Genomic DNA, 24,794 nt, shown 5'->3' with positions numbered 1-24,794 from the left:
AACTGATCCTGGAAAAACTTCTTTTTAGAAAGTTTTCTAACTTTCTAACATCAGTTTGCTAGTTTTATTCAAGAAACCAGAACACACTATAGCTAAATTTGCCACGTTATTTTTTAATAGTAACTATTTTGGCATGATAAGAGTTAAGAAATCCCATAACCCAGGCTTCCTGAAAAATTTTTCTTAGTGATTACTCATGTAAGCAATGAATACAGTTTAAAACTAAAGGCTCTTATGATCTCATGTGTCTGGTATTTAGCCAAAGCATACAGCAAATTCTTAAAAGCTGATCTAATATTATCAGTTTTTAGGAAAGTTTTCATGTGCTGAATGGTTTTCTCATAAGAGCCTTTAACATCTACAACTTTTTAAAGAACATTCCAAATCGCTTAACATTTTGAGTGGGGAACTTGCTTTTTATAACATTAAACTCTAATCACTGGTACCATATTTTTCAACATATTGCCTCAAATCAGGAAAGTGCAAAAATTTTTGGTATTGAGCAGTCAAATATCTTTACCCTACTGTAGCTTTATCCTACCAAAAAAAAAAGGATTACAGATAAGAATTAAGCTCCCATACCACCTAGCCATTGCTCTGCATGGAAAGCATCTTTTGCAGATCATTGTAGCCAGGTACTCTATACAAAGCTCAAATTCCACTGAAATATCTCCCTGGTTTGCCTTTAGAGAACCACTTAAGCCTTTACAAAATAAATTCAGAAGATGTGAAGGGTCAAGAAACAATTTCAGCTTAAGAGAAATAATCATTTATATAACCAAACCCATTTACTGTTTTCCCTTGTGAGTCCATGAGGAGACAAATAAAACCGAAAAACTAAACCTAAATCTCTCCAATGCAGAACACCAGCTATATATAAAAAGGGTGAGTCAAAAACAGCAGACCAAGGCCAGCAGGAACCAGAGCTGGGATAGCCTATTCCGGGAGTCAGGAAGTCATCCAACCCATCCTCTTACCTTGGAATGCAAGAGGCATAAACTGGAGTCTGCTACTCAAAACTCCTACAACAGTGACAGCTTCAAAAGTACTCAGAAAAATGCCAAGTTCTCCTTTTATTTGTTGTAAAAAGAAAACCCTGAACCACATACATCCTCCTATCATTTACCTCAGGAACACAACTAAAAATCTCATTTAATTCTTTCATAAAAGTTGCCAAAATCTGGAAAAGCTATCAGAGTTTCTATGTAAACCACTCTGGTGCATGGCAGAACCATCACTGCACAGACCGACCTTTTAACATGCCAAATGACATCGAAGACTCAAGTTACACACCCTGGAAGAGGAAATGACTGCTTCAGAGTTGAACCCAGTTTAGCAGTGGTCTCCACAAACATGCTGCAAAATACCCACTCATCAACACAGCAGTGGCAGTGTTCAGGGTAATTCTGCAACTCTGCATGCTGTACGATGTCCTGGGGAAGTCTCAGCAATCCACTACGGTAAGGTTGTATAAAGGACAAGGGGATTTTTCCCCAAGAGACGTGTGCAGGAGGGAAAAGTATGCAACAACACATTGCTCCCAAAAAAGCTAGTAACATCCAACCAAATGGAAAAAGGAAGTTCCATTCCTCCTCTGATTATGATTCTTAAAACAAACACAGGCAGATAATAGCCTCAAAACAACTACTCTCCCTTAAATAGAACAGACTACACCCACTAAATATATATATGCAGACTTTTACGGCAAATACAAATGAAAACCAGAGTTGAAGCACCACTCAGCTTAAGTCCATCTTATACCAAAACCACAAGCACAATGGGACTGTAATAAAGAAAACAGAGCTGACAGCAAATTGCTCTACTCTGTTTTCCACAGAATGGTAAAGCATAAAAGTTTACTTTCTACCATGAAATTTAACAAGCTTTTCAATACGCGAAGTTCTAGAAAACCTTATCCCCCCACCCACCCAATTGTGCTGTCAATATTAATCCATTCCTATTTACAGCTGCCTTTTTTAGAACGCCACTTAATGAATGCCTCCTGTTGGACATTTGGGCCTTAATTCTTTTGAAAGAATGGTTCAGTGCTACTAAGAAATCTTCAAGAACATATCCAAACGGAAATAAGCAATCCGTTTCAAAATAATACTTGAAAAAGTTATGACAAGCCCAGTATTTCCATCTGTCCTGCCTCTCCTCAGCTTCCATTTCAAAGGGAAATAAACTGTCAGCACAGCAAGAAAATAACTTCTGTAACGGACCAGGATTCCAAGGGTTACATTGAACAACACCCAGCAAGCCAACAGGAGCTTTGCTGCCAGAAGAGGAAGCTCCAATTCCCTCTTACTACGTCCCTCACCACATGCTCCCGTCCCCTTGCTCAGTTTTCTGCCACTTTACTAAATTAATTGGCTTGAAAAATCTGGTAAGTTAACTTTCGGTCTCCAAAATAAGTTCAGAAGCTTAGATTGCACACTGTGCATTTTATACCCAAAACATGCATTTTAAGACATTTTTCCCTGAAAGCGAAATACAAATTTCTTGGAAACTTCTTCAGTGTGTATGGAAAGGCTTAATTCTCTTGTTCAAGACTATAAAATAAACAAAGGGTTGATTCACTATTCCAAATCTGACCCCAGTAATAGTTCCCTTCCCCAAAATGTAAATCCCTTCTTAGGACTTCCACCACAAGTAAACTGAACCGGACAGTTAATACAGGAAAGCAAACCTCCAAGTCACGGAACTATACTTTAATCACTACATTTAGATGAGGATGAAAAAGTCAGGAGTATCTTAAAACAGAGCCTATCTTTATCTTCCTACCAGTTTTAAAGAAATTGCTCTTCGCTAGAGATGATCTACACTAGCCTGGAGAAACAATGAAAGAAAAAAAAAATCTGAGAGCAAATCCTATACAGCTACGGCAACTGTGTGTCTCCTGAAGTGACAAAAACCAGCACAAAACACGGCTTTAGGCTGTGCTGAAGCATCACTGTCCCAGGGAAGCAGCCAGCCTTTCCGACTCTTTTTCCCTAGAAAGCTGCAAGCAGTGCCAAAAGCAATCGGTAGTGCAAGTTACCGCTGCTTATTAGAACCCCAACAAGGAATCTTATGAACAGCTCAGACCCTGACACCAAAGTTGAGCAAGAAGCATCTGAGGATCAGAGACTAACCCGTGACCAGCTTTCCTTTCACTAGCGCATGTGACAGCAATTGTGTTAAATAATTAAATATTGTTAAATTGTGTTAAATAATTAAATATTTTAATTTTTAACTATGCTGTCTCAGTATCATGTATTTAATTTCTCAGATGTTTGAGAAGGCAATGTCAAGCAACATTTAAGGTCAAATCTCCTTTCATGGTACAGCTATAACTCCGTTCTTCAAAGTCTAAAAATTGTGAACAAGGAACTAAAATATTAATGTTTAACTGCAAATTACTAACAGACTTGAATAGACATTAGTTACCCAACACAGAAGCAGGATTCGGTAAGAACTACGTCTCCAAGTTCACCAAGTATGTGATGATAAAATTAGAAATTCACTTTCATAACACACCAATAGTGCTCACCTCTCTGTGCTAGAAATGTTCACTTTAACTCCTTGAACTTTTACAAAAGGTCAGCCTATAAACACACATTTTACTTAGGCATCAGGAAAATAAGAGGTCACTAAAAAGGGGAAGTTCTGAGCCAAAATGCAACCAACTTCTACATCACAAAAGTCAGGGAAACAGACTTCAGTCGGGAGTACATTTTCACCTTTCATGAGGACTCAAACCCAACATTAAATAGAACATTCTCAAATAGTTTAGGCACACTACAAAACCGTTCATGCAAAAAAACCCCTGAAACATCCATTTGAGAAAAATTCCCTTGTATCACTTTAGTTCCCTTAAGTAAAAACCCAAATGAGTCACCACATTCGGATTTAGAAATGACCAACTGGAACAGAAGATTTTGTCGTCAGTATAACTTCCACAGAGCAGAGTAAGCTTTCCCTGAATTCCTCCCCGAGACCAAGACTTGACTTGGTTTTTTAAAATTACACTTAGTGACCGGACTTGCACAAGAGCCTTATCGGGAAACATGGAAGCTTCACTGTCAGCCGAATCCGCTCTGCTGCACACAAAGTAGGACAGCTTGACTTTACTTCTCTACGTTCTAATCCTACCATAGCACCACTTTTGATGTCTGCTGAAGTTATGTGAACAGAGAAGTACATTCCCACCACCTTTAGTGTTTGACAAAACCACAGGCACCCCAGTGATTTATTCCAGCCTGGACAAATCTTATCCCCTGCAAGTTTCAAAAATGTTTCTTTCTCCATCATTTCAAGTCAATGAATAACACTTTTAATACAGAAACATATATTCAATTCTGAAAGACATTAGGATTCCAATGTTCCTACAATTTTTATATTTAGTTGTCATAAACTCCTTTAGGTTTTGCAATATTTGGGAGGACAAGTTTACACTGAATCAATTTGTGACTGACAAAACACCCTCAAAGAAGCGAGAACTTTCTCTGAGAATTTCAGAGGAGAGCCTCTCATTTTAGACAATCGTACTCCAACAGCCATGTGGGAATCCATTTGGCAATTTTGCAAGCTGAGCTTTCAATCAGTCATCATATTTCTAGCTAGCGAGACTTTTCTCGTGCAATGCACTACTAAATGCTTAGTGGAAGTCTGAAGGACCTGCAGTACTTATGACAACTGATCTCCCTGTAGGAAATCACAAACGTCCCCCTCCTAAACATTCCTGGACATACACAACACCTACCTGTGACCCCAGCAAAGTTATTAATTTTAATTTTGAATCTAGGGATACACGCATTTCTCGTTCAACTGACAAACCACAATACAAGATTTTACATCTCTACCTGGTCTGGCACAGCTGTACCACATCCAGCAGACTAGGATCTGAAACAGTTAATTTTATCAGAGGCAGAAAGATCAGCTGATCAAACAGTGCTTTCCACAGTGACCCCTTCCTGTTTTCTGTTTAGAACTGCAAACTTGAACTCCAGCAACCAACAAACCTCAAACAATTTTACTTCTTCTTTCAAGCAGCAGAAAGTAAGGCAAAAAAGAACTTGCACATATTCCTCATTCTTTACAGAAAAGCTTTCAAATCACATTTAAACTTGAAAATGTGTTACATTTATAACTCCATTGCTTTTTCACATTTTTATCTAAAAGCTAAAAAAAAAGCTTACTTTTTTTAAATGAAAGTGCTGTTACATTTGAGAATACTTAAACCTAAAAAATTACAATGGCCATGTTCAAGCTTCTTGATGTTGGAAGATTTTATTATGGGTGACAACTATCCCCACCCAAGCTTTCAGTTTTTCCTTTCAGATGAGAGTGTAAAAGGGAGAGTAAAAGTCTGAAAGATCAGTTTAAGTTTGTCCTGCCGTTATCTCGCGCAAGCCAAGCTGTACCCCTTCTCACGTGTCTAGTTTTGCTTTCTGCTAGAAAGGAGAGCAGTCACTTTCTCCCCAACTGACAATGTTGCTCTCTTCAAAACAATCATAGAAAGGAACTCACTCCCTCAAAAAGCGAGTTCATAAAATGCTGCAGGACATGCTTACACACAAAAGCACGATTACCCCAAGCAGTTAATGTTTCAGTGGAACAATCTTTTTATGAAAACATTTACTTACAATTTGATTCAAATGCCATCAAAACTTTAAAAATGGAAACACAGGTAACCTCTGTCCCAGAATATTAGTGTTTAGTGGTGGAAAGTTTAGTCAAATATAAATTAAAAGCAACAGGAAGTTCAGTGAACGGAAGGATGAATTAAGGAAAATCAATTAGAAGCAGTCAAGCACCACAGCCAAACACCAATGCAGCCCAGTGAGATTTAAAGCCTAAACCAAGCAGGTGACCCTCAAAAGCAGTATTCGACAGCAGTTACTTGAAGTTTTCACAAAATATTTTTCACAGAATGCAATTTTAGCATAAATTTACCTCCAGAACTGGTCCAGCTCCTAGAATAGTTCTCTCCACACCACTTGCGTACCCTTTCTGGCTCAGTGCTGTGAGGCAGTGAATTAAGAAGTTTGTGCTTTGAGTTTTCCCAGACCCACTTTCACCTGATATAACTATGCACTGATTAACGTGTTTTTTAAGCATTGTGTGATAAGCCACATCAGCAATGGCAAAAATATGAGGCTCCAACTTCCCAAGCTGATGATTCTCATACATCTTGACGTATTTAGGGTTATAAATGGGCAGGAACTTGAAGGGGTTAATTGCAATCAGAATACTCCCTGCGTAAGTATAAATCTTGTGTTTCAGAAAGCGGCATTTGAGATTCTCTAGAAGTGTTGTCTCCGTTAAGTTGGGGAGATTGCACAAGTCATCAAAGTCCTCCTGATGCCACGGAAGAAAGCCCCTTTCAACCAGTCGCCGAGCATCTGTCTCCTTGGAAAGCAACTGCATCTGGACGTATTTGATGGTCCCATCAGTGTTCCTTTCTTGCAAAAGAAAGTAGTACCCATCCTTTTGCGGATGCTCGTCCTGAGCACGACGAGGCCAAAGTAAAACCCTATGAACAGGAGAATCATTTATATCAAGTACCCATTCTTCACCACCCGATTCTTTTACTTCCACAAGCACATAATGTTTTGAGACATCCAAGTTTAAGATATTAATCACGTCCTTGATGACATCTGAAGATGTGCTGTCCTTGGTTGCTGTCACTTTGCAGCAGGGAGCACTTTCTGTTGAGAGCTGGGGGTAAATATGAAGATTATAGGCTGCCTTTGCCTGGCAAACTGCACTGTCAGCATCTTTTAAACTCATTCTGTCCCCAAATGGACTTCAGTCTTCCACCCCTGCTTAATATGCAGTGCCCATCGTCTAAAAAAAGAGAAAAAAAGAAAAAAAGTCAGATGTTAAAAAAAAAGTGTACAAGAGGTATTAGGGCAAGGTATTATTTTCTGGAAGATAAGAATGAAATGATTATATTAAAGAACAAATGCACCATTTATGCACATCATATTATTTCAGCCAGCTGCCACAGCATCTACCCTTTTTCCACTTTTCCTTCTAGTCCCATGCCAGCCCTTCCTCCCTGTTACAGCAGCACGAGCATTCATACAGCCACAAAGCAAACTAAACTGGGATAAACGTCCAAATTGAAACTTCCTTGTCTCCCCAGGTTAGTTTTAACCCAGATAATTTCTCTGACCCGTTTCACTGTGTGGCTCCACAAACATTTATTCATCCTCCCACGTAAACCCTCCCTTAAAGCTGCAAAGCAGCTTGATGTAGAAGCAGGGTTTGATCACTTCTCAAGCCAGCAGTGCCTGTTTAGAGCAGCCATGAACTGCGGCAGAAGACAGTGCACAGCTGCAAGGAAGACAACGGTCCTGACACCGATATCCACACATTTTTTTTGTTTCTCCCAGCTGATCTCTTTTCATGAGGGGTACGGGATAGGTACAGTATTTACCCCCACTCGACTTTACAGGGCCTATAGCTGAACAGTGCAAACACTCCTGTCAACTCCCTCTAACCCTGCACACCGTAGTGATTTCTTGAACATGCATAACTTACCCAGACAAGAGACTGCTAATTTCAGTTGAGTGAACCACATCCTTGCTACAGAAAGGTTTGAACATGCTTTTTATCTTCCATTTTAGGTAATAAAGTAAAATCGGTCTTATTGCAACTACTTCTCAGGTCAGCTAATAAGATCCCAAATAACCCACTTCATTCACAAGCCTTTATACCTGTCACATTGACGCTTTCCTTGCTGGGTTTCAGGAACCTCACGCGTGAGTCTCCAGAAATCATTCATTCGGATCGCTTTTTCCTCCTTCCCCCTACCCCCATGCAGGCCAGCAATCTAACTTCCACCTAACATCAGCCTCAGGGAAGTCAACCTCCTCTTACTGCCAAGTCCAAAAGCCTCCAGACTTCGTAACATTCTGTGCCTTTGCTGGTGATTTTTCTCCCAACCGTAATTCAGTACACACAGACCACCAGGACTGGGTTTGCTCATATTGCTTTAGTTCAACTGTTTATTAGTTTATCAATAGGTAGTAAAAGGAGGACAATGAAGTACCCCCTTTGTTTTAACAGTCTGTAAAACTTCATACCCAGAATATCAGTTCAATTTTTGTTTCAAGAACAGTGTTCTAATTATACATGTAAATGCTGAATATATATTAAAAAAAAAAAAGAGAACTGACAATGAAGTTGCTTTTTGCCGCTGAACAACGGCACAGGAACTTGCATAAGGCCACAGAGAGCAATCATTTCAAATTACAATCAGTAGAGTTGGAAGCATTTAGCTGCCACTTCCACTGCAAGTAATGAATCACTTCACAGAAACATATGACATAGTTCTGCCTCATGAGCAGCCTCAGAGTAGAGAGCTGTGCTTTAAGGGAACTCTGAATAGTAAGTTTACAGAAGACGCTGTTACGCAAGCTGGAGCATTTTTAGTGGCCACTCATCAAAAGGAAGGCTGAGCAAGCCACAGACAGCAAGGCAAACCACAGCACATCTCTGGTCAAGCTCTATGATCCCTCCAAGAACCTTTTTTTGTTTGTTTTTTTTTTTCCCCATTAAATTTCATTCTTTGTTCATTAAGAGCAGCTTATTGCAAGAACTTGGTCATACAGAAGGATGGACCAGTGAGCTCAAAGTCCCCTCTCCATTTCCTCTAATTATCACTGACCAGCAGCTAATTAATCTGAAGTACTTTGAAGTAATTATGCAAGTGTAAATTCTTTGTCAATGGAAGCTCAAACACCTTAACATACAGCAGAATGCACAGAAGGCTGCTGCTCATGGGGAAGAGGAATCTGGAGGGCAGACAGAAAAAAAGAACAACAGCAACTATTTTCCTCTCAAGTTAGCCAGCCAGTTCAAGGGAGACAGTCTTGTGAAGACTTCCTTTTTTTTCCCCCAGCAATTAGTTTCAGACACACAGTCTGGTATGACAGAGGAAGTCCCCTCAGCAAGCATTTTTGCCAAAACAGTACCCTAAGATACATGGCACAACTTTTTGGCCACATAGAAGCGCTAAACCTAGGTGCTGATCTCTTATATACATTTCCTAACCTCATCTCATTTCGGCTACCAAGATACACGTGGTACGTTGCTCAAGACGCCCATATCACACTGGCCAAAGAGGAAACCGGAACACCGACGGCCTCTTCTCTACTGGTGAAAACCCCTGGCCAATTACAGTAGGCAGCAATGCGATAGCTGATAGTGTCTGCTCAGCTGTGTAGGACTGAAAAACTAGAAAGACCTCTCATTCTCAAGATAACAGATTTCTGAGAAAGCAACATGCAGACATCAGCCTTAATGTATTTATGCTACATACAGATTTTCAAATCATGCAGCCATCATACAATTTGATGGAAGTTCAAGCAGGCATCCATCGCTTACAGGAACGATTTGGAAGATAAGAACGAACTTGATGAAACATGATTTCAGTGCACAGTCACAGCAGCAGCAAACAGAAAGACAGTCAGTGTAACACTGCCCCGTTTTAACCAGATACAAAATCCAGACACTACTTGCTTGTTTTCAACAGCATTGAGCTTTAAGATTGCTGTTTCACTCAACAACTTAAAAAAGATATGCTACTTTGAATCATTTAATACTGATTATGAGGCTTTTCAAAGAAAAAAAATATTAAATTCTAAAAGTCATTTAAGGAAGAGTAGCACCCAATTCCTCTTAAATTCTTTTAACCAATTCTGCTTTTGTTACCTCCAGTTTATTTACCTGAAAATGCACTAAATGAGTCCCAGAAGAAATAACATTATGCTTAAATTCTTCTATCCAAGAATCAGAATGAGAATATCTAGTCATTACAAAGTTTGAGGAAAACCTGATGGTCTCTGACTACCTGTGATTTTCTTAGAAAGGATATCAAATTTATTCCATGATAATACTGCTCCAAAAGAGACAGACCTCCCACTTCATACTAAACAATTCAAGCCACAAATTAGAACATACAAGCAAAAGAACACAGATTATAATTTGGTTACCTAACAAGTCCCAGTATTTGACTAAGGACAGGGTATCATCAAGCAACTGGAGGATTAGATTCTAGGGAAGTTGGATTCCTGGCATCAAAGTAAACATTTTCAAGACAGTTCTACAAGAAGGAATTACCGATAAAGAAGGTATCACAGAGTGGTTGAGAAGGCAGTAAGTAACCAAAAAACTGGATCAATTATATAGTTCAGTAGTATAGGAGGAAGAAAACAAATGCTAAACAAATTTCAGCTATAGATACATAACTTCAAATTTATCCAAGAAACAACCCATACTAGAGGGACAGAATGGGAGCCACCCTGAAACAGGCTTGAAAACCATCGGGAGCAATCATTTAAACATTGTGTTCTAATGTAACACCACAAGCATGACAGTCAATGTAACCCCCAAACACCGAATGAATATTTAGTTAGGCAGTCGTATCACCCTTGTACTCAGAAGGTACGTGACCAACACTGCATCTAGAACATATTCGAAATTCAATTAAGAAGCTGAGATAAGAACCGCAACAACAAATAATCTGTTAGACAATAACCCCTTACAGCAAAATACTGCAAAAGTTTTGTTTATGAGAAACACAGGGAGGAGGCTGATATCAGTTCAAGTCCTTGCACGGGGAACTAGAGTTTGGTAACAATCATCAGTCTGAAGGACGAACCTCTAACACAAGCCAGTGGCTGGAATTCAAAGCCAGACAAACTGAGGCTAATGTAAGGCATAAATGTCAGCAGAAGGCTACGACACCACAAAACCTTAACAGACAGTCATGATGAGGCCTGATTACTGAAGTTCTTTTTAGAAAATCAGCCAGTCCCCAGTTACAGATGTGACTCTTCATTACAGAAGTTAATTAGGTACCACCCTCTCATGTATGTCAAGAGCTGTCTGAACAAACGATTGCAATGATTCCTTCTAATTTTATGATCTCTAATTAATCAGAAAAATTTTAAGCAATTGAAATATTTATTCAGTGTAATTCGGCTCATAAAGGAAGCACAAGCCTGAATTCAGGTGCAGAAAATACTGTAAGAAAAAGCAGAAATACAAGAGTAGAAGGTAATAATGAAACCATGCTGGTCAGCATGCAAAACAGGAGCCTAACAACCACTGTTGAGTTCTTTCTGTAGATGGAAATTCTGCAAAGTTACCTCAATTTCTTTCAATGCCCTTTCTTAAAAGAAGCCCCTTTCCAATGCATGGGAAAAACCAAAGCTGTGTGTTAGAGAATTTAGTGAGTGGGAGGCAGAGCTGGCACTAAGTGCACATCAAGTAATTTCAGACTTTGCATTCAGACTGCTTCCTGCTTTCCTTAAAATGTTTCACTTTTCACAAGCCTTTTGTAACACAAGTATGTATCTTCATAGCACTTAAAATAGTACAGGACAGTCATCAGCATCTACGAAACACAGCAAAGCATCATTTTTCACCATAGTCCTGCTTTACAGATGCAAACACAGTGTCAGGCAAGCTGGGCGAGACAAAAGTGTCAGAAAAGCTGGACATGCAAAGCTTTTGATTCTAACCTTTTAAATAAAACATTAGACTGTATTAATTCTATGGGCATGAGTGGGGCAACAACTGCACGGCGTTAGGGTGTTAAAGGATACAGCGATATACAGTTTGCACCCTTGAGACAGTGGTTTCATTGTGCCAGTATAACATACACAATTTAATGGTACTTATGTCAAGGGAGATTGAAGAGAAGTAAATCTGGAGTAGTGCTAGACAAATTTAAACATAAAGTTAAAGGTCACCTTTACTCAACTATCCTAGAAGGGTAATTCCAACATGTCTAGAAAAATGGAAGCAAGACTAACCAATCAAAAGCGGCTCTTCAGGATTTTGTTGCTTTCTTCTACCCCATCCTTTGCAAGTTCTACAACCAGTGTATTTGTTAATAGCACTGACGTTAACAAGCTTAGAAGGTAACAGTCTAATGCCATATTTATTTTTATATTACCTATCAATTAGCACTTTCATTTGCTTACATAAACCAAAACCCCACTGGGCTTACCAAACAATAATCTAAGCGAACATGGGGCTGTACTGGTTGGTCCCTCACTGGAGGACTGATTATACTTGCCACTTAAATCGCCAAGTAGGGCAACACTTCAGGTAACTACTGCAATACTTTGTAGAAGAAATGCAATGGGCTACACAATTTATCATCAATCTGTAATTCTACTTTTTGCTTAGACAATGTTAATAGACACAGAAAATATAAAATTCCAATTCTATACGGTAATTTTGACAGTATTTGCTAAGTGTTTTCAAGTCTCCATTAAGCCAATTAATTTTTAATATGCATTAAACCAAACATTGTCCACTTAATAATGTCATAAAATTCTAGAAGAGAACGTCGCCCAAATCAGCACAGGATATCTGTTTAGTTTAAATAAGGCCATAATTTGAAGCCACATATTTAGTCAATGAATCACAGTGAAGCTAAAAAGGGAAAGCTACCATTACAGCAAAATTGTTGAGGATGAACTTTATAATATTCCAGTTCTTCACATTTTCATGTACATTTCCAGTGCTGCATTCCTCAGACTGAAAGATTCAAGCTTCTCCCATTGTTTGTCAAGTAATTTTCAACACAAAAGTAGAAACATATCACAAGTACTTGACCTCTTAATATTCTTGAATAAGAGAATTGCCAATGCCCATCCCCACAAGAGACCCCTCTGATCAAATCAAGAACATTTAGCAATTTGAAAAATATTCAGCTATTACTTATCCTTGATCTCCAAAGCAAGGAATTTCCAGCAAGATAACAGGCTACAGAGACACCCTAACATTGTGCATGATGGGTAAGGGAAAGGCCTCAACCCTTGTCTTACCTCACGCCACAAGGACATACAGTTGCCGCTAGTTGAGCATAATTAATTTTATTTTTTCCCAGTATTCCAGACAACTGTAGATTACCTGAAAATTGCTTAGCGCTCTAGTAACACTTCAACATGTATCTTGGTCTTCAAAAATTCTGCTGGACTCAACAACTTCGGATCCTCGGTTTGCTTTATCTAAAAGCTCTTGGGTTTTTCTGCTCCAAAAGCAGTTGTTTGGAATGGAGCACATAAATCTGCAACACATTTGTTACTACCCTTTGTAATACACCCTGCCAGAGGAGTTACTGCCGCAGCCTGCCTAACAAAGGAGAAGCTGGACTGCAACGCAAGTAACGCAATGTCACACAGGAAAAAGTCAAAGAAATTACCTTCATTACAGGCAGTTCCTTCTCAGTTACCTTCTCTCCACTCCCTATGGCCCTTGAGACCCTGATCCCCATCTATGCCCTCAAACCACCAAAGAGGCAGACCTCTGCTTCCTCTTAATGACTCAGATGCACAATTTACCCTCAAGGCAAGGATACCTTATCAGGCTTACAGTGACATTAAAGGTCTGTAATGTGTTACCTTACAAAAGTGTGATGTCAAGAGTTACAGATGTAGACTTGAGTATGATTCAGAGGAAATGGAACTGCGGCCCTGTTGAGGAAACAAGGAACGAAGGCAAAACAACTGAGCATGTTAGAGGCAAAGAACATAAGCCAGAAGAATCTTGGGAGACTATTCTACCACCTTTCGCAGTTTTCTTAACTTTATCCTCAATAGCATTACAGCTGTCAACAAAACAAGTAAAAATTTCACTGCATTCACACTGATAAATTTTCTTAAGAAACTTTAGGTTGAACTTTCATGTGAATTAGAAGAAAAGTGGGGTTCATCAGCAGAACATGACAGATGTACACATGTCAAATGTACACATAAAAATACCTTTAAAAACACTTTTATTGTTAAACATTGCTGGCCTTTAAATGAAGAGCATATTTTTCTAGGACCTGCATTGAGTTTCATTTGGTAATCAGATACAAACAACACAATAAAACCTCAATGAAAGCAACTCTACAAGCCACGCTGAAGTCAATTGATCCATCAAGAAAACATGATAAACTAGAGAAAATCTCCTAATTTTCATTTTCTGAAATAAAGACCCTCCTAATCCTTTCAGAAGGCTACTGGAGTAGCCATCTATGGAAAAAAATAAATCCTTGTCAGCATCTCAGGCTTTTCTTTTCCTTGATATTAGAGTAAGTAGGTTTGGTTTCCTTAGAAATGTGGTTAATAAATACCTTCAACTTTTGAATTCACAAAAAAGTAGTGAACCACAAACTTTTTGATGAACGATAATTTTTCACTCTTTTCCTTGACTGTTGAGATAACTAACACTGTTGCATCTTTTAGGAATTTTCCCTTTTTAAATGCCTAAGATATGTGAATCATGGTATTTGACCATCTCGCTAAGGCAAGGCAATATTTAGCCTAGGTAATATTGAACTACGTGCATATGAGTCAAACAGTTATTCATACACAGGATTATGCCAGAGGCCTAATGTTTGAATCATTATTTGCCAGAAAACTCAGTCTGTACAAAGCATTTCTAGGTGAACCTCAGTTAAATTTTTCATCAGTTGCCTTTACTCTTCCTAAATTATTCAGCTCTGTAAGCGTTTTAAGTTCCACAGAAAAACACAAACCTAGGAGTCTTCCCCCTCTGATTAGACTATCCATTTGCACAGACAGCTGCCCTCTCACTACAGAAACTACAACATTCAACTACTGGAAAAGTTTTTTGTTGAGACACGCGTTCAAACATGGCAACAACAACAAAAAATAGTCATCAAACAACCCAAATCATACAGTTCCACAAAAACAGTTCCATCACACTTCTGCAGTAACTCCTGAGCTTTATGCTAGTTAGTAAACACTAATGACTAAGGAAGTGGCCTCAGGTGCATCATCCTGAAAAGTACAGACAACGTTACTGGACTTTACATGTAGAGCAGGCAGAGAATCTCGTTGTTAGTTCAAAGACAACAACAATCAAGATTAAGTCTTTTCTAAAAAGAGCCCCAATGAATCTTGAAGTTAATATGAACGTACATACGCACTAGAAGTTCCCCCTATTGCTTCCCCTACTTTAAATGAGTTTGCTCCTGACAAGATTCTGAGCTACAGACACCAAAGACTTACTAAAACTTGATGGGTGTGACAGCAATATACTAAACAGGAATGCAGGGTTACCTCATACTGATACTGTAGGGCAAGTACTTCAGTCCTATCTTCCAGCTAACAGACCTAAAATCAGAGAGCTTCTCATTACCCATGACAAACTCTTATTTGCAAACAGCTAGCAGACAAACCGATACCAATCCACCTCTAGGAGTTACGTGGGAGGATGTTGATGACATCTTTGAAAGCCTAATTGCATTTGCCAGAGGCCTGAGATCATCTCCAGCGCTCTGCTACCCTGTCACCCATTTCCAGAAGGTGAAATCAAAGAGTACTGAAGTCGGTTACATGCAAAGTACTTCTCACTTTTCATAAACAGGACTTGCAATTAAAGCTGGGTAAGAACTTCGCCAAAACACTTACTGAGTAATAGCAAACAAGGCTAAAAATTAAACTGGGAAGTCATCTTATGTTAGGATTACACATACCTGTATCAACCGCACATTCACAATAGTCACGAACCAGGACAGCACTCTGCTACTTTCAGTCGGCAAACATGTAATGAAAGGATGTTCCCAGGTTGCAAAAGTTTTTACTTTCCAGAGATTGCAAAACCAAACTTGCCAAAAATGCCCAGCACTACCAAGATACAAACAGCTGGAGGCATATATCAATTGGCAATGACGGCCACCACGATAAAGCACGACCGCAACGAAATAGCGGCACTGATATTGTCAAGAGTCGCCCCAAAATAAAACAAAGAAACAAAAGACCCCGGAGAGTTTTATCCAATTTTTTGAAAGATGCCGAGATATTTGTATGAAAGCTCACAGGCTGTTCGTACCGAGAGTCAGAGACATCACGTGAGAAAGCAGAACGCTGCGTGCCTGAAGGAGCAGTAAGCAGGAGATGGAAGTTAACACCGTGCCCTGACCGACGGCAAGACCTTCCCGCTGCACATCGCCTGAGAGACGGGAGGCGCAGACGGGCCGTGAGGCATGTTCCTTCCCCGAGGGCATGTCCAGCGCTTCGGGCACATCAGATGCGAAACGAGACGGCGGCAACGCCGCTGCCATCCCGTCCGTTACGAGCCCACGCAGCCGCCCCGCAGCCGGGCACACCGCCGCCTCAGCCCGCACCGCCCCAGCGCCCACCGCCCCGAGGAACGGCTCCCGGCCCCCCGGCTCCCGAGGGAAGCGGCAGAGCCCCACGGCTCCGACCCGCCAGACGCCCCCCCTACCCCCCGAACTCCCCTGCTCGCCCCACAGCGCCCCGCCACAGCGGCCCCGGGGCTCGGCGGGCAGCGCCGCCCCGGCTCGGTGTGAGACCCCGTCCCTCTGAGGCGCCGCCAGCACAGAGCTCGGTCGCCCACAGAGAAGGGAAGGAAGGAAGGCGGAAAGGAAGGAGAGCGGGCGCCCACCGAAGGCGCAGGGCCGCGCTTCGCCGCCGTTTACCTCAGCCAGTGGGTGAAGCGCTGGCGACCAGCACCGCCGCCCGCCACAGGCCCCGCTCGCCACTTCCGGGTAGGGGGAGGCAGGGCGGCGCCCATTCAGCGCCGCGCGCGCACTGCGCATGCGCCCCACCCGGCGGCGGGGCCTTGAGACGCGCCGGGGCGGTGAGGCGCGAAGCGTCGCCCGCGGTTGTGGCGGACAGTGCTCGGCCCGGCCCGGCCGCCTCACCCCAGCCCGCGGCTCCCAATACATAGTCGGGAACGGGTGCTCGTTGGGTGCCAGGTGCTTTCTGAGGCAGGGCCCTGTGGCGAGAAGCGGGAGTGGGTGGATTCCTGTGAAAACCAAAGAACTCCAGCGCTGCTCTTCAGCCGGGAGCGTCATCTCCCGGCGCTGTGAGGCCTCCCGTTGCAGAGGCGGCGGCGTTGCTCGCACTCATCGCCCTTTTCTAGCGATTTGTTCGAGCGCTGAGGCAGCGCAGGCCATCCCTAGCAGAGCGTTCTTGAGGGCCACCAGCTGAAGCCGCAGAGAGTGGCCACCTCCCACCAAAGGCCTGGGGAAAGAACAGCGTTTGGGTCCGGCCATGCTGTAGGTGTTGTCGGGCCCCCCTTTGCCCTGGTGCTGAGGGGAGCGTAGCGCTCCACTGCAGGCACGGCCCGGGTGGGAGGCATCCCCCCCCCCGGCCGGGGAGGGCCCCCTGCCCGTGTGGCGAGTGGCTGCCGCCGGCGGTGGCGACTCGTTTCATCCCTCCGCGCCGCCAGGGGGCGCGCAGCCTCTTCGTCCCCTGGAGCGCGGGGGCGGTGCTGCGCCTGCGCGGCGTTTCGAACGGGATGGCGGCTGGGGCGGCGGGAAGGTGAGTGAGGGGGAGCGTCCCGCCGCCCGTCTCCTCACCCGTCGTCCGCTGCCGTTGTCAGCTCCCGCTCTGTGCTTGCAGGATGTCCGCGCTGGCGAGCGGCTCCAGCGATACGGTGGCGGGCGAAGAAGCGCCTAAGAATAAGCGGAAAGGTGTGTGAGGGGGGGGAGCCCGCTCCGACCGGGGCGCTGCGGGTCGCTGAGGCGGGAAGCGCGGCTGCGGGCCCCGCTGAGCTCGCTCTGCTCCTTTTTCAGGAGGAAGAATCGTGAAGTCTCGGTACTTGCAGTACGATAAGAAAGAGACCAAGAAGGTACTTGGACGCCTCGCTGCTGGGCTCAGGCGTCGCTCAGCAAAGGGTGGAAATGGTGTGAGGGGCGGCTCGGATTGTGGCAGCGAGACCTAAACAAAAAATGACTCTGCTGGGGTTATGAGGGAGTCGTGGTGTGTTACTAGGTACAGACTGGGGTGGGAACTTGGGACTGTAGTCGGGTGGCTTGTAAAGCACCGAGGCGCCTTGGGATTGTAGCTGTTGTCAGCGTTCAAGTTGGAGGGCAGCTATGTTGCTGATCACCATTACTGCTCGTGTTCAGTCTTACTTGTTTTGTGATTGTCAGGACACCTCAGCAAATTCCTTTTCAACGTCTGTTACTAAAACATCTTCTGCAGCCAAACCAAGATCAGCTCTTTCTCAGAAATGTAAAACTTCTGCTGGTAGGTTTTACCAGAATTTCAAACCTGTTCTTCTGTGAATTTGTATTTCCAACCTGTGGAATCCTTAGCAACTCTAAAATGTTGTTAAGAGATGATATTTTGTATTGTTTGCATCACTGCCAGTTATTATCTGTATACGAAGGGAATTAAGAAACTTGATGTGGGATTAAGAGGTGGAAACTCAAGTGCATTAAACTCTTGTCTGGATGTTCTGATAGCAAACTAATCTGGAATTGAGTAATTGAGTTCTCTAAAATAAGCATATCTCTTGCCTTCTGCACAAGGCTTTGGACTACTCTTTTACTGCGCCTTAACTGTTGCTCTGCTTTTTTTACTTAATCTTTTTAATAAACCCCATGTAAATGACTGAAAATCCCATCTGTAAAACATTTTATTTTGGAAAAGAATTTTCTTGTAAGACCTTAACTTGAAAATCCTGAGGAAATAACATCATTCCCTTTTCACATCTGAGTGTTGTTGAACTGTGAAACGTTCAAGAGGATGATAGTTAAACTGAAAGAGAGTGGATTTGGATTAGATGTAAGGAAGAAGTTCTTCACTGGGAGGGTGGTGAGGCACTGGAACAGGTTGCCCAGAGAAGCTGTGGATGCCTCATCCCTGGCTGTGTTCAAGGCCGGGATGGATGGGGCTTTGAAGCAACCTGGTCTGGTGGAAGGTGTCCCTGCCCATGGCAGGGGGCTGGAACTGGATGATCTGTAAGGTCCCTTCCAACACAAACCATTCTGTGATTCTGAACTACCTTTTCTCTAGGTGAGTTAGGGACTACACAAATGGTATATATAAAGTAAACATGTAAAACCTTGTGTAAGGTTGACAGATATTAGTGAAAGCATATGTAATTGTGAACTTGTGCAGAATCTATTCTAATTCTCTTAGTTTGATAACTGTTTCTTTCTACAGGTGGTGTCACTTGCTCATTAAATCAGAGTAGTTTTGAGAAAGGTGACTTGCAGTCCACTTTATTAGGTGAAGATAAAATTAGTCGACCAGACCTTGATCTTTCAGCTATTAATGGTAAGCTTCCACTCATACTCAATTTCTTTTATTATTTTTAATGTATGTGCTGTAACTTGATGACAAGGAACCCTTGTATTCTTTTATAGTCGCAAAAGGATTTTGTTAAATAAGGTGAATGTTATTTCAAGTGTCTTTAAGCAGAGGTATTAAGTCCTTTTGGGTTTAAATTAACCTCTCAATGTTTAGTATCTTTTGAGTGCTCTGTTCCTTTTGTTTAAGATCAACTATTAAAGAACAAAGTACTCTCCAGTCTTTGTTTCTGTAACAGATGGGTGTTAGATCGTCAGCCCTTCTGAAAACAGTATCGCATCGATCTGTAGCTGTCACTTAAAGCTAAATGCTCATGTGAGCCACATCTCATGAGTATCATGAGAGCCGGAAATAGAGCACGAGTCTTCTTTACTGGTACACATAATACTTTAGAAATTATCTTGGTCTTTGAAGAGCCTGATGGTATGTTGACCCACCTATATACTTTAGTGGAAGAGAGTGATAACTTTTCTGTTATGATACAGATAAAACTGTCCGCAAAAAGACTCCTGTTTCAAAATCTGCTCATATAGGAGATACAAAGACACGTCAAAAATCCAAAGCAGCGGTGAGTCTCACTGTTTTAATTTGTTAAACATATTTATTTTTAAATGTGTGGAATAAAGATTTTCTGCTTATCTTTAATCTTGATAACAACTTTGAAGTCCTGGGATGATCTAAAGCCTTCTGGCAGAAGTCAGAGGATAAGTCTGTTCTAGTGATGTTTATCAGATGTCTCAACACCAACCAAAGCTTTGCTTCCATTTACGTGGTAAAGAATCTGCTCCAATTGCAGCCTCTCCTCAAGTGGATTCTTTCTGTATTCCTGCCCATACTTTGTCATTAGAGCACATTATCTTTAAATATTTTCTGACATTTTTGCTCAGAAAACTAACATTGATTCAACCTAATTTGATGTGCCTTATTTAGGAATTTCATTCAACGTAGCACTGAAACGTCAAGTTCTCTACCAGTATTATGAAAATCTGCTGAAAATGTTTTAAAAAGTGGTGGAACAAAGAGGTATATTTAATTAACGTGTGTTGTTTAGAAGCCCAAGCTTTTTTCATCGAGCTGACTGTTGTTGATGATGATTCTGGGCACTTTCAATATTTTGTTTTCAGTCAGAATTGGGCTTTCAGTAATTTATTTGAACATTGGAAAAATAATTGTTTAAATACTAAATTTGATCTAATATATTCTTTTCTTTTCTGAAGGGACGTAATTCTGATGCTCTGGAAGAGCTGGAATCTCAGACACTGCTTTTAACTTACCTGAGAGTAAAGGTGAGAGTCAGTCAAGTATTTGGTGTTTCAGATAGAACTTGTGTTGAGAAATTGTTGAATTTCTTGTTTATACTTTCTGATGGGTAAAAATTAGATTTTTGTGACTTTATATGTTTACGGTTGTAAAACTGTATGACTTGCTTTGGAAACTCTTAGAGTGAATTCAGGCCATTTTATTAAGCTGGTGCTGGTTCTTCATGAGGTGGGGGTATGCAGAAGCTGTGAGAAGAACTGAGAGTGAGAGTGATTGGAGTTCAAGGTTGTAGCAGGGGCTTTGCTCACTCAGTGCTGTAAATGTATATTTTGCCTTTACAAAAAATATTAGCAGGGAGGAAAAATGCATAGCAGAGGAGGAATATTGAGGGGGGGCTTTAAGTACAATGTGCTGTGCTTATTGCATGAGGTCTCTGATTCATTAATTGAAGCTCTCTGACCTGGCCTGATGCTTACATTTGTTTATTCGGAATATGTTAATTATGTAGATGTAGCATGACCTCAGCTGGGAATATTTTTTGGATGTAACAGGCAGGAAAAAATCTTGCTGAGCTGGAGGAGAAAGCGGAAAAAAACTTGTTAATGTTGTGTGAAGAAAAGGAGAGACAACAGAAGAAGCTCTGCGAGTTGAAGCATGAAATTCTACTCAAAGAGAGAGAGCAGAAACTTGATGATGCGTTGGACAAACAGGTCAGCTTTGTTAGAAACTATGCTTCTATATTTAAAGAAGTTCACTTGTGAAGTAGTCCTGTGGCCTGCTGGGGTACACTTTTGTGCATCTTAAAATAAGTATCTACTCCCTGTTGTGGCACATGACGCTCTCTAGTAACCTCAGCACATGTCACTTTGTTGTTGTCCCTCGGGGACAGGCCGGGAGAAGTTAGAGCTGTTGGGCGAGAGGCAGCAGTAGTGCGCCGGCTGCCAGAGCAGTTTGCAGTTGATGCACAGGAGCTGCAAGTACCTTAAACCACGTGAACATCCTGCAGTTACACAGCCATGGTTATGGCTGGAGCTGAGATGCTGACTAACCCTTAGGTGAGAAGTGCAAATCTGCTGTTCTTCTCTCGTAGTTTTGTATGCTAGACAGTGGCAGGTCTGGCCTGGTTGTAAGAAGGCAAGTTTCTTGATAACAGGTGATCTTGGAAGCTAAACCCTCCCCTCTTTTTCAGTATTTTGTTAGTTCTGTTGTGTCAAATTAAAAGGTGGTACATTTTGAATAATTAGTTATCAAAACTGAGCCTATGTTTGCTTTTAACAAATACGCATTGCAAAAATTAAACAAGACTTTTGTCTTCTGATGAATACCTGTTAACTGCAGTCCAAGTATCGTATATAGAACCCTTTGCCTGCTACGTGGCTGATATCCCTGAGCTGCAGTAACAAAGAAACTGGTGTTGACCTAGGCGTTTCGAGGAGGTAGAGGAAACCTTAAACAGCATGGTAGGAGTATCGTACCACAAACTTCCCAAATCCTTCTGCCAGCAAGCATTTCAGAGTGGTACTTGGGTTTTTTTATAAATTATTTTTCTGTGTTGTGCCAGGTCTGTACTAACAAAACAGCTGCCTTTGAAGACGTGTTGGTTCATCGTGTGTCTCTTTCAGATGGAAGTGCTTTCTCCCCTTGTTCCTGTTTGTGAACAGTTTAAAGACCAATATAAAAGCTTTGCAGTTTCCCTGGATGCCACTAGACATCAATTACCCATAAAGAATATTCACATAGAAGGAGATGTACTAACGTACCTTGGTATGAAAATTTTTTTAATCACATTTATTTTCAAAAATAGTGGGTTTTGGCGTGCTAAAATTCCTGCATTGTAATTGCTGGATCTATCTGTGGCCACTGGAGGAATTTTGTGTGCTCTTAGAGCTTTTGTGGACGCTGGGCTGCGACATGAGTCACATGTTTTGCTGTGAATAATTCTTGTCTCCATTTAACCTGTAAACTGAACTTGACCAAGTTTTTTATCTTGCAACAGGAAAAAAAATTAACTTTCTAAACTAGGCCAGTTTTCATACACACTTTCTTGAGCAATTTTCTGTATCTTTTCACTGTATTCTTGGCATTCCTCCTCCTTTCTTTTTCCTAACAGGTAAGAAAGTTGTAGAGTTGTAGAAATACTGTGATCTGTTCCTGTGTTTCAGGGAGAGTGTCGCGTGAAGAGACTGGCTCACGTTTCCTGTAGAACGAGAGCTTAAATATATTGTGTGATGTCTTGAATCAGAGAATGTTTGTTTAATAAATTAGTACTTGTAATGTTTTGTACAGACTTCAATACAAAATACATGTTTTAAACTTCTGGTCTGCAAGAGATTAGATTCTTGCTTACACTTTGAAACAAATGAAAAAGGTTTATTGAAGGATTTGGAATTCTTGTAAGTAGGCTTGAAAGGAAATAAATACGTGTGGTTTGTGAATGCTGAAGGAGAGGACTGGATAAATTTCGTGTTGGGGGTGCATGCTGATAGCAGTAGATGTAAATGACCAGGGAATTTTGGGTTTAAAACTTGCTTTTTCTCCTGCATTTGTCTTGTAAAAACCTTTGACATCCTCTGAGAGCTTGATTAGCGATTTTAATAGCCTGTTGCTGGTGTTAGTCTTCATAGCTAAAAATAATCTGGCTTTCACAGTTTTCTCATAGTGAGAAAAATTTCTGAAAGCTGAACAATAGTTTCCATCGTCTGGTTCACCTGTTTTCTGTGGGTATGGCAGCTATTGAGTAATCTTGTATTAACTGATGCCATTGCATGCATTTTTGAATAATCTCTTTAACATCTCATGTTGTAGATGAGCTGCAGAAGCAGTTAACTATCACACAGGAGCTTCTGGCAGAAGTTATGCCAAGCTCCTTGGAAGAAAGTGCAAAAGCATTTAATGTACTGAAGGATCTTAAAGAAGTTTCTCAGAAACTGGATAAAGAGCTTCAAAGGTATTTACAACAACCAGGTGAAAAGACTCGTTGGCTAAATGTTCAGAGGAAAATCTATAGTCTTGCCAGGATATATCCAGGATGTATACTGGAGGAGCATTCTTTGAGAGGATGTAGCATTAAGTTTAATTCTGTCTGTATACAAACATCTGTATTTCTGTCCTGGCTCCACCTACAGCCAAAGAAAAGATGTTTGGGGTTTTTTGTTTGTGCAGTCGAAGTGAACTACTTCAGTGTGCCGTCCTCTGGCACTTCAGCTGAGAAGTTCAGTGAGCAAGAATAGCCTTGGTAAAGTGCAAATATGTAGGAGAGGGGAGAACTCCAGGAGACAGAAAAGCAAACGGGAAGCGCTGTGCCTTAAGTGATAACCATGGAAATATATCATCCTTGGGGGGCACAAGGACTGCAGAAAAGGTTTATTTCCTCAAATGTTGTGTCAACAAATACAAAGTATCGCTGAGAGCATGAGGAAGATAAAGCAGGATAAATTTCCTTCTTTCATTCTTTTATTTCCCTGGAGGAGATTACAGCTAAAATCTTTGAAGATTGCTAGGCCATAAAGCCATGCATCTCCCCCTCCTGCAAACTGCCCCTCCTCCAAATTCTAGCCTTTGGGAAGAAAATTCACATTTTACATTTTTTCTTCTGGTGGCTCCATAGTAGGAGAATGATGCGAGTATCCAGGTGCTTGGCCTTTGGGGTTAATCAGAAGTTATTATCTTCCAGAGTAACTGATTTAGTTGCTTCATTTGTTCCAGGAGCTTCACAGAAGTGCAGAACCTGTCATTCGAAGTCAGTAAAGAAGTTTCTCTGCATAACCAAAGAATATGTGAAGAGAATCATGGACTAGACGTTGTAAAACACTGGTACTTCAACTAAGTTTGTGTATTGTTTTACTGATGTAGGGCCAACATTCTTCTTGTATGAATGTGTAACTTGTCCAAATTTTCAGTTACACCAGAATATGAAACCAGCGGCTTAGTAAGAAAAGGAGTTTTCTTCTGCATATTGTCCCATAAGGAGTCATCTTTTTTTAACATGAATTTCTGTGACTCCTTTCTCATCACCTTCTGCCTTGACAATACTGAAAGGTAAATAATAAGAAATGTTATTCTTGGCAAATGTGACCTCTGTGTTCCTAAACTTCTGGTTTTACTTTCGTGGAACTGGCTTCAAGCACAGTGGTTTGCATCTCTTTCCCAAGCAGTGTTCTTAGAGGGCAGCATAGCAGAATATAGATGTGGAGTTGTGTAGGTGGTAGGGTGCTTTTCCTGATCTCATCAGGAGGATCTGTAGGAATGTACAGCATGATCATTGGTCACTCAGTGAACAGCTTCTGGAGGAACTCTTAATTGTCCATTATTTCTATGTTTGCTGAGAGGAAAAGCTACGTGGGTGGCAAATAATGAGGCTGATGCTTGGAAGGAGCCTGGTTACTTGTAACAAGTGGAAAGTTTCCATAACTTGTTGCCTAATTGTCTTGGAAACACATTATTGAA

General features: G+C 41.4%; 2 protein-coding genes across 3 annotated transcripts in view; one reads left to right on the top strand and one right to left on the bottom strand.

The window, feature by feature from the left end:
• MYO9B (myosin IXB) overlaps positions 1–6,774 on the bottom strand; it is a 35,337-nt gene extending 28,563 nt beyond the window's left edge. For both annotated transcript variants that reach the window (XM_086477376.1, XM_086477377.1), the window contains exon 1: positions 5,938–6,774. In XM_086477376.1, coding sequence (XP_086333502.1) covers positions 5,938–6,774 — 837 coding nt within the window. The remainder of the gene's footprint in view (positions 1–5,937) is intronic.
• A 10,512-nt stretch (positions 6,775–17,286) lies between these two features.
• Positions 17,287–24,294, top strand: HAUS8 (HAUS augmin like complex subunit 8). The gene is made up of 11 exons (XM_086477759.1): positions 17,287–17,309; positions 17,391–17,461; positions 17,564–17,619; positions 17,924–18,020; positions 18,942–19,055; positions 19,574–19,656; positions 20,306–20,374; positions 20,900–21,058; positions 21,971–22,112; positions 23,154–23,295; positions 24,054–24,294. Exons 1-11 carry the CDS (start codon positions 17,287–17,289, stop codon positions 24,172–24,174), a joined length of 1,077 nt encoding a protein of 358 aa, XP_086333885.1. The 3' UTR covers positions 24,175–24,294.
• Positions 24,295–24,794: the final 500 nt, after the last annotated feature.

The sequence above is a fragment of the Leptosomus discolor genome, chromosome 24 (assembly GCF_034619465.1).
Source record: "Leptosomus discolor isolate bLepDis1 chromosome 24, bLepDis1.hap2, whole genome shotgun sequence".
NCBI classification, from domain to species: Eukaryota; Metazoa; Chordata; class Aves; order Leptosomiformes; family Leptosomidae; genus Leptosomus; species Leptosomus discolor.
This window is presented reverse-complemented; position numbering and strand designations above follow the sequence as displayed.